This window comes from Crinia signifera, chromosome 11 (genome assembly GCF_055691185.1).
Source record: "Crinia signifera chromosome 11, ASM5569118v1, whole genome shotgun sequence".
Taxonomy (NCBI): Eukaryota; Metazoa; Chordata; class Amphibia; order Anura; family Myobatrachidae; genus Crinia; species Crinia signifera.
This window is the reverse complement of record NC_139227.1, coordinates 123,478,692-123,494,886: the sequence shown is the minus strand read 5'-3', so window position 1 is coordinate 123,494,886 and position 16,195 is coordinate 123,478,692. Positions and strand designations below refer to the sequence as shown.

Genomic DNA, 16,195 nt, shown 5'->3' with positions numbered 1-16,195 from the left:
CATTCCCAGGACGACTTGGGAAGCGGTGATCCGTGAGGGCACGTCACAGAAAATCATTCTTGGCTTCTGCAACTAGGCTGGAAAGATTACCTATTGTAAAGGCACAATTATTCCAGCCCAGTTCCCCGAGGTGTAATGCCTGGTATTTGTTACGGCCGGGTAAATATCTGTTTTTATTGCTCATTTTATTGCCTGTTAGGTATATCTGAAAATTGTATAGTATAACTATGGATCTAAATACAGATTTTAGGTTGCTAATCTCCCAGGAAATCTCTGCATGGTGAATGGGATTCCTGGACACCATCCATGACTCTGAATCATTCATATGGACAGGAAAGGATCACGCACTCGGGGGCATCTCCGAAAAACACGTTGATAAATATGATCTTTATCTTTTGGGGGGAGTGCAGCTATTATTGCTGATAATAGCTGCAATAAGAACAAAGTTATAATTAGCAGTTGTCGGCCCTGGTACTTAGTAGATAATTATGTCCCATTATATGGGAAACATAGCAATTATCTCCTATATACCTCAAGTATCATACTCCGTGACCTGCCTGTGCCTTTACATCTCCCTGACCTGCCTGTGTCTATACAGCTCTCCCTGACCTGTCTGTGTCTATACAGCTCTCCCTGACCTGTCTGTGTCTATACAGCTCTCACTGACCTGTCTATGTCTATACAGCTCTCCCTGACCTGTCTATGTCTATACAGCTCTCCCTGACCTGTCTATGTCTATACAGCCCTCCCTGATCTATCTGTGTCTATGCAGCTCTCCCTGATCTGTCTGTGTCTATACAGCCCTCCCTGATCTGTCTGTGTCTATACAGCTCTCCCTGACCTGTCTGTGTCTATACAGCTCTCCCTGACCTGTCTATGTCTATACAGCTCTCCCTGACCTGTCTGTGTCTATACAGCTCTCCCTGACCTGTCTATGTCTATACAGCTCTCCCTGACCTGTCTATGTCTATGCAGCTCTCCCTGATCTGTCTGTGTTTATACAGCTCTCCCTGATCTGTCTGTGTCTATACAGCTCTCCCTGACCTGTCTATGTCTATACAGCTCTCCCTGACCTGTCTGTGTCTATACAGCCCTCCCTGATCTGTCTGTGTCTATACAGCTCTCCATGACCTGTCTATGTCTATACAGCTCTCCCTGACCTATCTGTGTCTATACAGCCCTCCCTGACCTGTCTGTGTCTATACAGCCCTCCCTGACCTGTCTGTGTCTATGCAGCCCTCCCTGACCTGCCTGTGCCTTTACATCTCTCTGACCTGTCTGTGTCTATACAGCTCTCCCTGACCTGTCTATGTCTATACAGCTCTCCCTGAACTGTCTGTGTCTATACAGCTCTCCCTGACCTGTCTGTGTCTATACAGCTCTCCCTGACCTGTCTATGTCTATACAGCTCTCCCTGACCTGTCTGTGTCTATACAGCCCTCCCTGATCTGTCTTTGTCTATAGAGCTCTCCCTGATCTGCCTGTGTCTATGCAGCTCTCCCTGACCTGTCTGTGTCTATCAGTGGCGTAGCTACGTTTTGGGCGCCCCCCCTCGCTGCCGCCCCGCCAAGCACCCCTACCCCCCTGCCCTGCCGCCTCGCTGCCTATGCAAACCCCCCCCCCCCCAATCCCCCACAGCCTTACCTATCGCGCTGGTCCCGGCGGCTCCGTTCTTCTGCTGAGGACCACCACAAAATGGCCGCCCACCATACAGCAGACAGTTTCAGAGAACTGTGTGCTATATGGGGGCGGCCATTTTGTTGTGGTTTTCAGCAGAAGAACGGAGCCGCCGGGACCAGCGAGATAGGTAAGTCTGCAGGGTGGCGGAGGGCTGCGGTGCTATAGTTACGCCGCTGGTGTCTATACAGCTCTCACTGACCTGTCTGTGTCTATACAGCTCTCCCTGAGCTGTCTGTGTCTATACAGCTCTCCCTGACCTGTCTGTGTCTATGCAGCTCTCCCTGACCTGTCTGTGTCTATACAGCTCTCCCTGACCTGTCTATGTCTATACAGCTCTCCCTGAACTGTCTGTGTCTATACAGCTCTCCCTGACCTGTCTGTGTCTATACAGCTCTCCCTGACCTGTCTATGTCTATACAGCTCTCCCTGACCTGTCTGTGTCTATGCAGCTCTCCCTGACCTGTCTGTGTCTATGCAGCCCTCCCTGATCTGTCTGTCTATACAGCTCTCCCTGATCTGCCTGTGTCTATGCAGCTCTCCCTGACCTGTCTGTGTCTATCAGTGGCGTAGCTACGTTTTGGGTGCCCCCCCGCCGTTAGGGGGGGGGGCACGCCCCCCCTCGCCGCCGCCCCGCCAAGCACCCCTACCCCCCTGCCCTGCCGCCTCGCTGCCTATGCAAACCCCCCCCCCCAATCCCCCACAGCCTTACCTATCGCGCTGGTCCCGGCGGCTCCGTTCTTCTGCTGAGGACCACCACAAAATGGCCGCCCACCATACAGCAGACAGTTTCAGAGAACTGTGTGCTATATGGGGGCGGCCATTTTGTTGTGGTTTTCAGCAGAAGAACGGAGCCGCCGGGACCAGCGAGATAGGTAAGTCTGCAGGGTGGCGGAGGGCTGCGGTGCTATAGTTACGCCGCTGGTGTCTATACAGCTCTCACTGACCTGTCTGTGTCTATACAGCTCTCCCTGAGCTGTCTGTGTCTATACAGCTCTCCCTGACCTGTCTGTGTCTATGCAGCTCTCCCTGACCTGTCTGTGTCTATACAGCTCTCCCTGACCTGTCTATGTCTATACAGCTCTCCCTGAACTGTCTGTGTCTATACAGCTCTCCCTGACCTGTCTGTGTCTATACAGCTCTCCCTGACCTGTCTATGTCTATACAGCTCTCCCTGACCTGTCTGTGTCTATGCAGCTCTCCCTGACCTGTCTGTGTCTATACAGCCCTCCCTGATCTGTCTGTCTATACAGCTCTCCCTGATCTGCCTGTGTCTATGCAGCTCTCCCTGACCTGTCTGTGTCTATCAGTGGCGTAGCTACGTTTTGGGCGCCCCCCCCGCCGTTAGGGGGGGGGGGGCACGCCCCCCCTCGCCGCCGCCCCGCCAAGCACCCCTACCCCCCTGCCCTGCCGCCTCGCTGCCTATGCAAACCCCCCCCCCCCCAATCCCCCACAACCTTACCTATCGCGCTGGTCCCGGCGGCTCCGTTCTTCTGCTGAGGACCACCACAAAATGGCCGCCCACCGTACAGCAGACAGTTTCAGAGAACTGTGTGCTATATGGGGGCGGCCATTTTGTTGTGGTTTTCAGCAGAAGAACGAAGCCGCCGGGACCAGCGAGATAGGTAAGTCTGCAGGGTGGCGGGGGGCTGCGGTGCTATAGTTACGCCGCTGGTGTCTATACAGCTCTCACTGACCTGTCTGTGTCTATACAGCTCTCCCTGAGCTGTCTGTGTCTATACAGCTCTCCCTGACCTGTCTGTGTCTATGCAGCTCTCCCTGACCTGTCTGTGTCTATACAGCCCTCCCTGACCTGTCTGTGTCTATACAGCTCTCCCTGACCTGTCTATGTCTATACAGCTCTCCCTGATCTGCCTGTGTCTATGCAGCTCTCCCTGGCCTGTCTGTGTCTATACAGCTCTCCCTGACCTGTCTGTGTCTATACAGCTCTCCCTGACCTGTCTGTGTCTATACAGCTCTCCCTGATCTGCCTGTGTCTATACAGCCCTCCCTGATCTGTCTGTGTCTATACAGCTCTCCCTGATCTGCCTGTGTCTATACAGCCCTCCCTGATCTGTCTATGTCTATACAGCCCTCCCTGATCTGTCTATGTCCATACAGCCCTCCCTGATCTGTTTGTGTCTACACAGCCCTCCCTGACCTGTCTGTGTCTACACAGCCCTCCCTGACCTGTCTGTGTCTATGCAGCTCTCCCTGACCTGTCTGTGTCTATACAGCTCTCCCTGACCTGTCTGTGTCTATACAGCTCTCCCTGACCTGTCTGTGTCTATACAGCTCTCCCTGACCTGTCTGTGTCTATACAGCTCTCCCTGACCTGTCTGTGTCTATAAAGCTCTCACTGACCTGTCTGTGTCTATACAGCTCTCCCTGACCTGTCTGTGTCTATACAGCTCTCCCTGACCTGTCTATGTCTATACAGCTCTCCCTGACCTGTCTGTGTCTATACAGCCCTCCCTGATCTGTCTATGTCTATACAGCTCTCCCTGATCTGTTTGTGTCTACACAGCCCTCCCTGATCTGCCTGTGTCTACGCAGCTCTCCCTGACCTGTCTGTGTCTATACAGCTCTCCCTGACCTGTCTGTGTCTATACAGCTCTCCCTGACCTGTCTGTGTCTATACAGCTCTCCCTGACCTGTCTGTGTCTATACAGCTCTCCCTGACCTGTCTGTGTCTATACAGCTCTCCCTGACCTGTCTGTGTCTATACAGCTCTCCCTGATCTGTCTGTGTCTATACAGCTCTCCCTGATCTGTCTATGTCTATACAGCTCTCCCTGATCTGCCTGTGTCTATGCAGTATGCAGCTCTCCCTGACCTGTCTGTGTCTATACAGCTCTCCCTGATCTGTCTGTGTCTATACAGCTCTCCCTGATCTGCCTGTGTCTATGCAGCTCTCCCTGACCTGTCTATGTCTATACAGCTCTCGCTGTTCTGCCTGTGTCTATACAGCTCTCCCTGATCTGCCCGTGTCTATAAAGCTTCCCCTGACCTGCCTGTGCCTTTGCAGCTCTCTGACCTGCCTGTGTCTCCGCAACTCTCCCTGACCTGCCTGTGTCTCTGCAGATCTCCCTAAACCCGAGTGTGTCTCTGAAGCTCTCCCTGACCTGCCTGTGTCTCTGCAGCTCTCTGACCTGCCTGTGTCTCTGCAGCTCTCTGACCTGCCTGTGTCTCCGCAACTCTCCCTGACCAGCCTGTGTCTCTGCAGCTCTCCCTGACCTGCCTGTGTCTCTGCAGATCTCCCTAAACCCGAGTGTGTCTCTGCAGCTCTCCCTGACCTGCCTGTGCCTCTGCAGCTCTCCCTGACCTGCCTGTGCCTCTGGTACTCCAGCCAATCAGCTTCCAATGGACACTTCACGATCCTATGAGGCACAGAATACTATGTTTAAGTGATTTTTCTAAAATGTCTATTCAGTGACTCTTACACCGTTTGTGTTCCCATCATAATTGTTTTACAGAGGCAGATCAGCCGTTTGCATAATAATGTGACTGTTTTTGTGTCGGCGGAACACTTATTATTTGGGATAATCTCCTGAATAAAGTATAAGAAGGAAGAGAGAACAATGTATTCTGTATTCCAGTCAGAAGCAAACATGTTTTTGTCCTTGAATTACAATATCTGCCATTGTTCCTCACGGCGCTTCTGTGTAATCTATCAAAGTAAATTGCAAGGAAAAATCACGTCTTAGAAAAAACATTCACTTATGTCGATTTTTTTGCGAAAACAAAAAACATTATTATCGTACTTTTTCACCAGATATATTTACTGTGCGGTTCCAAATGTACGATTTCACTGGCTTAACAATACTTAATGAATTTGGGAACTGACAGCGGGATGCGGTCGTATTGTCGACAGCACTTAGATCGACACTCATTGGTCGACACCATTGGGTCGACAGGTGGCAAGGTCGATAGGGTTCTAGGTCGACATGGGTGAAGGTCGACCGGTGTCTAGGTCGACATGGGACAAGGTCGTCATGGGTTTAGGTCGGCACATGCGTTAGGTCGACATGGGTTAGGTCGACAGGTCATTAGGTTGTCATGGTATTTTTCACTGTTTTTTTAGCCGACATGTGCCGACAGGCCGAATTTCATGCCCTACCATCCACTAGGGCGTGGTGGGAGAATAAAATAATGTGCCAAGCGCAGCGAGGCACCGTGCCGGAAGCATTGCGAGGTGCTGCAGTTCACTTCCAACTGTGTCCATGTCGACTGTGTCAAAAAGCAGTGAAAAAACCCATATCGACCAAACGACCTGTCGACCTAACCCATGTCGACATAACGCATGTGTCAACCTAAACCCATGTCGACCTTGACCCATGTTGACCTAGAACCTGTCGACCTTCATCCATGTCGACCTAGAACCCTGTCGACCTTGCCACCTGTTGACCCAACGGTGCCGACCTAATGACTGTCAACCTAAGTGTGGGCGATAAAACAATCCACACCCCCGACAGCACCTTTGAAAAAAAAATTGTATCAAGAAACTATAAAAATTATAAATTAGACATAGGTACGTTAAAATGACTATATGCCCCTGTATATAACACATGTAACTGTGACAGGGAAGGTGGCCCCTCTCAGCTCTGGGCCCCATAGCAGCTGCACCCCCTGCACCTATGGTAGCTACACCCCTGTATATAACACATGTAACTGTGACAGGGAAGGTGGCCCCTCTCAGCTCTGGGCCCCATAGCAGCTGCACCCCCTGCACCTATGGTAGCTACACCCCTGTATATAACACATGTAACTGTGACAGGGAAGGTGGCCCCTCTCAGCTCTGGGCCCCATAGCAGCTGCACCCCTGCACCTATGGTAGCTACACCCCTGTACATAACACATGTAACTGTGACAGGGAAGGTGGCCCCTCTCAGCTCTGGGCCCCATAGCAGCTGCACCCCCTGCACCTATGGTAGCTACACCCCTGTATATAACACATGTAACTGACAGGGAAGGTGGCCCCTCTCAGCTCTGGGCCCCATAGCAGCTGCACTCCCTGCACCTATGGTAGCTACACCCCTGTATATAACACATGTAACTGACAGGGAAGGTGGCCCCTCTCAGCTCTGGGCCCCATAGCAGCTGCACCCCTTGCACCTATGGTAGCTACACCCCTGTATATAACACATGTAACTTTGACAGGGAAGGTGGCCCCTCTCAGCTCTGGGCCCCATAGCAGCTGCACCCCTGCACCTATGGTAGCTACACCCCTGTACATAACACATGTAACTGTGACAGGGAAGGTGGCCCCTCTCAGCTCTGGGCCCCATAGCAGCTGCACCCCCTGCACCTATGGTAGCTACACCCCTGTATATAACACATGTAACTGACAGGGAAGGTGGCCCCTCTCAGCTCTGGGCCCCATAGCAGCTGCACTCCCTGCACCTATGGTAGCTACACCCCTGTATATAACACATGTAACTGACAGGGAAGGTGGCCCCTCTCAGCTCTGGGCCCCATAGCAGCTGCACCCCTTGCACCTATGGTAGCTACACCCCTGTATATAACACATGTAACTTTGACAGGGAAGGTGGCCCCTCTCAGCTCTGGGCCCCATAGCAGCTGCACCCCCTGCACCTATGGTAGCTACACCCCTGTATATAACACATGTAACTGACAGGGAAGGTGGCCCCTCTCAGCTCTGGGCCCCATAGCAGCTGCACTCCCTGCACCTATGGTAGCTACACCCCTGTATATAACACATGTAACTGTGACAGGGAAGGTGGCCCCTCTCAGCTCTGGTCCCATAGCAGCTGCACCCCCTGCACCTGTGGTAGCTACACCCCTGTATATAACACATGTAAGTGTGACAGGGAAGGTGGCCCCTCTCAGCTCTGGGCCCATAGCAGCTGCACCCCCTGCACCTATGGTAGCTACACCCTGTATATAACACATGTAACTGTGACAGGGAAGGTGGCCCCTCTCAGCTCTGGGCCCATAGCCGCTGCACCCCCTGTACCTATGGTAGCTACACCCTGCATATAACACATGTAACTGTGACAGGGAAGGTGGCCCCTCTCAGCTCTGAGCCCATAGCAGCTGCACCCCCTGCACCTATGGTAGCTACACCCCTGTATATAACACATGTAACTGACAGGGAAGGTGGCCCCTCACAGCTCTGGGCCCCATAGCAGCTGCACTCCCTGCACCTATGGTAGTTACACCCCTGTATATAACACATGTAACTGTGACAGGGAAGGTGGCCCCTCTCAGCTCTGGGCCCCATAGCAGCTGCACTCCCTGCACCTATGGTAACTACACCCCTGCATATAACGGGATGCAGTTACAATCCCGGTGGTCGGGATCCCGGCGTTCAGAATCCCGACGCCGGAATCCCGACCGCCGAAATGCCACGCCACCTCTGGAGGGAGAATAAATTAGTGTGCCGAGCGTAGCGAGGCACCGGGCCCGCTGCGTGGCGAGCGCAGCAGCCCGCAAGGGGGGGCGATCCACGTCCCCCCCTTGTCGGCATTTCGGCTGTCGGGATTCCGGCGTCGGGATTCTGAACACCGGGATCCCGACCGCCGGGTTTCAATACTGAATCCCATATAACACATGTAACTGTGACAGGGAAGGTGGCTCCTCACAGCTCTGGGCCCATAGCAGCTGCATCCCCTGCACCTATGGTAGCTACACCCCTGTATATAACACATGTAACTGTGACAGGGAAGGTGGCCCCTCTCAGCTCTGGGCCCCATAGCAGCTGCACTCCCTGCACCTATGGTAGCTACACCCCTGTATATAACACATGTAACGGTGACCGGGAAGGTGGCCCCTCTCAGCTCTGGGCTCCATAGCAGCTGCACCCCCTGCACCTATGGTAGCTACACCCCTGTATATAACACATATAACTGTGACAGGGAAGGTGGCCCCTCTCAGCTCTGGGCCCCATAGCAGCTGCACCCCTGCACCTATGGTAGCTACACCCCTGAGTATATAACACATGTAACTGTGACAGGGAATGTGGCCCCTCTCAGCTCTGGGCCCCATAGCAGCTGCACTCCCTGCACCTATGGTAGCTACACCTCTGTATATAACACATGTAACTGTGACAGGGAAGGTGGCCCCTCTCAGCTCTGGGCCCCATAGCAGCTGCACCCCCTGCACCTATGGTAGCTACACCCTGTATATAACACATGTAACTGTGACAGGGAAGGTGGCCCCTCTCAGCTCTGGGCCCATAGCAGCTGCACTCCCTGCACCTATGGTAGCTACACCCCTGTATATAACACATGTAACTGTGACAGGGAAGGTGGCCCCTCTCAGCTCTGGGCCCATAGCAGCTGCACCGCCTGCACCTATGGTAGCTACACCCTGTATATAACACATGTAACTGTGACAGGGAAGGTGGCCCCTCTCAGCTCTGGGCCCCATAGCAGCTGCAGTCCCTGCACCTATGGTAGCTACACCCCTGTATATAACACATGTAACGGTGACCGGGAAGGTGGCCCCTTTCAGCTCTGGGCCCCATAGCAGCTGCACCCCCTGCACCTATGGTAGCTACACCCCTGTATATAACACATGTAACTGTGACAGGGAAGGTGGCCCCTCTCAGCTCCTACCCCATAGCAGCTGCACCCTGTACCTATGGTAGCTACACCCCTGTATATAACACATATAACTGTGACAGGGAAGGTGGCTCCTCTCAGCTCTGGCCCCATAGCAGCTGCACCCCCTGCACCTATGGTAGCTACACCCCTGTATATAACACATGTAACTGTGACAGGGAAGGTGGCCCCTCTCAGCTCTGGGCCACATAGCAGCTGCACCCCCTGCACCTATGGTAGTTACACCCCTGTATATAACACATGTAACTGTGACAGGGAAGGTGGCCCCACTCAGCTCTGGGCCCCATAGCAGCTGCACTCCCTGCACCTATGGTAACTACATCCCTGCATATAACGGGATGCAGTTACAATCCCGGTGGTCGGGATCCCGGCGTTCAGAATCCCGACGCCGGAATCCCGACCGCCGAAATGCCACGACACCTCTGGAGGGAGAATAAATTAGTGTGCCGAGCGTAGCGAGGCACCGGGCCCGCTGCGTGGCGAGCGCAGCGAGCCCGCAAGGGGGGGCGATCCACGTCCCCCCCTTGTCGGCATTTCGGCTGTCGGGATTCCGGCGTCGGGATTCTGAACGCCGGGATCCCGACCGCCGGGATTCAATACTGAATCCCATATAACACATGTAACTGTGACAGGGAAGGTGGCTCCTCACAGCTCTGGGCCCATAGCAGCTGCATCCCCTGCACCTATGGTAGCTACACCCTGTATATAACACATGTAACTGTGACAGGGAAGGTGGCTCCTCACAGCTCTGGGCCCCATAGCAGCTGCACTCCCTGCACCTATGGTAGCTACACCCCTGTATATAACACATGTAACTGTGACAGGGAAGGTGGCCCCTCTCAGCTCTGGGCCCCATAGCAGCTGCACTCCCTGCACCTATGGTAGCTACACCCCTGTATATAACACATGTAACGGTGACCGGGAAGGTGGCCCCTCTCAGCTCTGGGCTCCATAGCAGCTGCACCCCCTGCACCTATGGTAGCTACACCCCTGTATATAACACATATAACTGTGACAGGGAAGGTGGCCCCTCTCAGCTCTGGGCCCCATAGCAGCTGCACCCCTGCACCTATGGTAGCTACACCCCTGTATATAACACATGTAACTGTGACAGGGAATGTGGCCCCTCTCAGCTCTGGGCCCCATAGCAGCTGCACTCCCTGCACCTATGGTAGCTACACCTCTGTATATAACACATGTAACTGTGACAGGGAAGGTGGCCCCTCTCAGCTCTGGGCCCCATAGCAGCTGCACCCCCTGCACCTATGGTAGCTACACCCTGTATATAACACATGTAACTGTGACAGGGAAGGTGGCCCCTCTCAGCTCTGGGCCCATAGCAGCTGCACTCCCTGCACCTATGGTAGCTACACCCCTGTATATAACACATGTAACTGTGACAGGGAAGGTGGCCCCTCTCAGCTCTGGGCCCATAGCAGCTGCACCGCCTGCACCTATGGTAGCTACACCCTGTATATAACACATGTAACTGTGACAGGGAAGGTGGCCCCTCTCAGCTCTGGGCCCCATAGCAGCTGCAGTCCCTGCACCTATGGTAGCTACACCCCTGTATATAACACATGTAACGGTGACCGGGAAGGTGGCCCCTTTCAGCTCTGGGCCCCATAGCAGCTGCACCCCCTGCACCTATGGTAGCTACACCCCTGTATATAACACATGTAACTGTGACAGGGAAGGTGGCCCCTCTCAGCTCCTACCCCATAGCAGCTGCACCCTGCACCTATGGTAGCTACACCCCTGTATATAACACATATAACTGTGACAGGGAAGGTGGCTCCTCTCAGCTCTGGCCCCATAGCAGCTGCACCCCCTGCACCTATGGTAGCTACACCCCTGTATATAACACATGTAACTGTGACAGGGAAGGTGGCCCCTCTCAGCTCTGGCCCCATAGCAGCTGCACCCTGCACCTATGGTAGCTACACCCGTGTATGTAACACATGTAACTGTGACAGGGAAGGTGGCCCCTCTCAGCTCCTACCCCATAGCAGCTGCACCCTGCACCTATGGTAGCTACACCCCTGTATATAACACATGTAACTGTGACAGGGAAGGTGGCCCCTCTCAGCTCTGGGCCACATAGCAGCTGCACCCCCTGCACCTATGGTAGTTACACCCCTGTATATAACACATATAACTGTGACAGGGAAGGTGGCTCCTCTCAGCTCTGGCCCCATAGCAGCTGCACCCCCTGCACCTATGGTAGCTACACCCCTGTATATAACACATGTAACTGTGACAGGGAAGGTGGCCCCTCTCAGCTCTGGGCCCCATAGCAGCTGCACTCCCTGCACCTATGGTAACTACACCCCTGCATATAACGGGATGCAGTTACAATCCCGGTGGTCGGGATCCCGGCGTTCAGAATCCCGACGCCGGAATCCCGACCGCCGAAATGCCACGACACCTCTGGAGGGAGAATAAATTAGTGTGCCGAGCGTAGCGAGGCACCGGGCCCGCTGCGTGGCGAGCGCAGCGAGCCCGCAAGGGGGGGCGATCCACGTCCCCCCCTTGTCGGCATTTCGGCTGTCGGGATTCCGGCGTCGGGATTCTGAACGCCGGGATCCCGACCGCCGGGATTCAATACTGAATCCCATATAACACATGTAACTGTGACAGGGAAGGTGGCTCCTCACAGCTCTGGGCCCATAGCAGCTGCATCCCCTGCACCTATGGTAGCTACACCCTGTATATAACACATGTAACTGTGACAGGGAAGGTGGCTCCTCACAGCTCTGGGCCCCATAGCAGCTGCACTCCCTGCACCTATGGTAGCTACACCCCTGTATATAACACATGTAACTGTGACAGGGAAGGTGGCCCCTCTCAGCTCTGGGCCCCATAGCAGCTGCACTCCCTGCACCTATGGTAGCTACACCCCTGTATATAACACATGTAACGGTGACCGGGAAGGTGGCCCCTCTCAGCTCTGGGCTCCATAGCAGCTGCACCCCCTGCACCTATGGTAGCTACACCCCTGTATATAACACATATAACTGTGACAGGGAAGGTGGCCCCTCTCAGCTCTGGGCCCCATAGCAGCTGCACCCCTGCACCTATGGTAGCTACACCCCTGTATATAACACATGTAACTGTGACAGGGAATGTGGCCCCTCTCAGCTCTGGGCCCCATAGCAGCTGCACTCCCTGCACCTATGGTAGCTACACCTCTGTATATAACACATGTAACTGTGACAGGGAAGGTGGCCCCTCTCAGCTCTGGGCCCCATAGCAGCTGCACCCCCTGCACCTATGGTAGCTACACCCTGTATATAACACATGTAACTGTGACAGGGAAGGTGGCCCCTCTCAGCTCTGGGCCCATAGCAGCTGCACTCCCTGCACCTATGGTAGCTACACCCCTGTATATAACACATGTAACTGTGACAGGGAAGGTGGCCCCTCTCAGCTCTGGGCCCATAGCAGCTGCACCGCCTGCACCTATGGTAGCTACACCCTGTATATAACACATGTAACTGTGACAGGGAAGGTGGCCCCTCTCAGCTCTGGGCCCCATAGCAGCTGCAGTCCCTGCACCTATGGTAGCTACACCCCTGTATATAACACATGTAACGGTGACCGGGAAGGTGGCCCCTTTCAGCTCTGGGCCCCATAGCAGCTGCACCCCCTGCACCTATGGTAGCTACACCCCTGTATATAACACATGTAACTGTGACAGGGAAGGTGGCCCCTCTCAGCTCCTACCCCATAGCAGCTGCACCCTGCACCTATGGTAGCTACACCCCTGTATATAACACATATAACTGTGACAGGGAAGGTGGCTCCTCTCAGCTCTGGCCCCATAGCAGCTGCACCCCCTGCACCTATGGTAGCTACACCCCTGTATATAACACATGTAACTGTGACAGGGAAGGTGGCCCCTCTCAGCTCTGGCCCCATAGCAGCTGCACCCTGCACCTATGGTAGCTACACCCGTGTATGTAACACATGTAACTGTGACAGGGAAGGTGGCCCCTCTCAGCTCCTACCCCATAGCAGCTGCACCCTGCACCTATGGTAGCTACACCCCTGTATATAACACATGTAACTGTGACAGGGAAGGTGGCCCCTCTCAGCTCTGGGCCACATAGCAGCTGCACCCCCTGCACCTATGGTAGTTACACCCCTGTATATAACACATATAACTGTGACAGGGAAGGTGGCTCCTCTCAGCTCTGGCCCCATAGCAGCTGCACCCCCTGCACCTATGGTAGCTACACCCCTGTATATAACACATGTAACTGTGACAGGGAAGGTGGCCCCTCTCAGCTCTGGGCCCCATAGCAGCTGCACTCCCTGCACCTATGGTAACTACACCCCTGCATATAACGGGATGCAGTTACAATCCCGGTGGTCGGGATCCCGGCGTTCAGAATCCCGACGCCGGAATCCCGACCGCCGAAATGCCACGACACCTCTGGAGGGAGAATAAATTAGTGTGCCGAGCGTAGCGAGGCACCGCGCCCGCTGCGTGGCGAGCGCAGCGAGCCCGCAAGGGGGGGCGATCCACGTCCCCCCCTTGTCGGCATTTCGGCTGTCGGGATTCCGGCGTCGGGATTCTGAACGCCGGGATCCCGACCGCCGGGATTCAATACTGAATCCCATATAACACATGTAACTGTGACAGGGAAGGTGGCTCCTCACAGCTCTGGGCCCATAGCAGCTGCATCCCCTGCACCTATGGTAGCTACACCCTGTATATAACACATGTAACTGTGACAGGGAAGGTGGCTCCTCACAGCTCTGGGCCCCATAGCAGCTGCACTCCCTGCACCTATGGTAGCTACACCCCTGTATATAACACATGTAACTGTGACAGGGAAGGTGGCCCCTCTCAGCTCTGGGCCCCATAGCAGCTGCACTCCCTGCACCTATGGTAGCTACACCCCTGTATATAACACATGTAACGGTGACCGGGAAGGTGGCCCCTCTCAGCTCTGGGCTCCATAGCAGCTGCACCCCCTGCACCTATGGTAGCTACACCCCTGTATATAACACATATAACTGTGACAGGGAAGGTGGCCCCTCTCAGCTCTGGGCCCCATAGCAGCTGCACCCCTGCACCTATGGTAGCTACACCCCTGTATATAACACATGTAACTGTGACAGGGAATGTGGCCCCTCTCAGCTCTGGGCCCCATAGCAGCTGCACTCCCTGCACCTATGGTAGCTACACCTCTGTATATAACACATGTAACTGTGACAGGGAAGGTGGCCCCTCTCAGCTCTGGGCCCCATAGCAGCTGCACCCCCTGCACCTATGGTAGCTACACCCTGTATATAACACATGTAACTGTGACAGGGAAGGTGGCCCCTCTCAGCTCTGGGCCCATAGCAGCTGCACTCCCTGCACCTATGGTAGCTACACCCCTGTATATAACACATGTAACTGTGACAGGGAAGGTGGCCCCTCTCAGCTCTGGGCTCTGCACACCTGTAATCCAGACAGGCTTGTGGGTGGAGTCTCAGCAGTCTGTGCTGAGTCAGCTGTGAGTAAGGTGTTTGGTGAGCTCCAGCAGCTGCATCCAGTGTTTGCAGGGGGATTCCCTGCGATTTTCCCCCAGGGGGATGGATCCTCCTGGGGGACATGTCTCCCGGAAGTCCTCACGTGGTTGTGGTACTACAGAATCCAAAGTGAAAATTCCTGGTGCCCAGACAACTAGTGCGGTTGGCCAGTCTGGTGCATCAGGTAGCAACATGAGCAGCTCGAGAGGCAATGACGGCAGTTCCCTCAGCATGGCTTCGGTACAGGTAGAGCCGCAGCAAGCCCTCCCTATGCCACAGGGTGCTCTCCTGTGTGATGGAACACAGGATGGAGCAGAAATGGAAGTGACCTGCTCTGTTGGCAAGGCTCCAGTGGGTCAACTGGAGCCTCAGTCGGATAACCCCAAACTCTCCCTGGATGCTCCCCTGCATGAAGTAATGCAGGGTCGAGTAGCAGCAGCCATTGCTTGTCCAGGGGGGAGTGAAGCGGGGGGGGAGGTGAAGCCTCTAGATGCATTGGAAAATGTACCTACATCCCCAGGTAATACAGAGGATGAAGAAGAGTGTGGTGAGGAGGAGGAGGAGGAGGAAGAGTCCTTTAACAATTTCTCTATAGAGGACCTGCAAAAAGAAGCCAAGCGCATACAGTCCAGAATTGCAGATAAAAAGAAAAAAAGAAGTACCTGCCGCAAGTGGGAAAGGTCTGTACTGAAAGAGTCAATTGAATCCCTTTCTACCACCCTGGAAAGGGTTAAAGCCAAATTAAAGGAGAAGCGACTGGAGAAGCAGGCAGCAGTGAAGGGGTTACCTGATTGTGATGGAGCTCAGCTGTTAACGAGGCCTGTGGAAATGGCAGAAGCTGCAGGTAGCACACCTGTGTCCCTTTCTGCTGAACTCGAAAGTAAAGCATCAACTGAGAGTGTGTCAGTCCTGGCAGCAGCAGAGGATGCCAGAAAGGTAACATTGTGTAGTATGGATCAGGGTGTCTCTGCTAATAATGATATTCCTACAGCAGCTGGTAATGTGGGCTCTGCAGTAGCTCAGCATGGTAGTGACTTTTGTACATTATCTGTATGGGATGGGTTAACAGACAAGGCTGTGAAGAATGTTTCTAACATTGTACAGACTTCTGCTTCTCACAGTGACTTAGTGCAGCCTTGTAACACTGCACAAGGGATGCCTATCTTGGACAGAAACATTTTATCTGAGGGGGGTAGGGAAGTGATTCAGGCTGTGTATGGCCAGTTGGATGCTCCAGCCAGGTTAAAAGCTGCAGCTGAATTAATCAGCAGTGAGAAAAAGAGACTTGAAGCCAGAAATGTAGTAAATGTGTCTAATGCTGCAAATAATAAGACTGATGAAGTAAATAAGAAAATTGTCCCAGGCACAAGGTCTTATGCTAGTTTGGTAAATATGAATGTACCCCCA

The 16,195-nt window shown here is 54.0% G+C and overlaps 1 protein-coding gene across 2 annotated transcripts in view; it reads left to right on the top strand.

Moving 5' to 3' along the window:
- The window catches only part of TUB (TUB bipartite transcription factor), a 184,668-nt gene that overhangs the window by 70,279 nt on the left and 98,194 nt on the right, over nt 1-16,195 (top strand). The window contains exon 1 of one of the 2 annotated variants that reach the window (XM_083164655.1): nt 15,699-15,724. The exons of the other annotated variant lie outside the window; for it this stretch is intronic. Within the exon in view, the coding sequence (XP_083020781.1) occupies nt 15,714-15,724 (11 nt within the window). The 5' untranslated portion in view covers nt 15,699-15,713. Of the gene's footprint in view, nt 1-15,698; nt 15,725-16,195 lie in introns of those variants that run through there. 2 annotated transcript variants of the gene reach the window in all.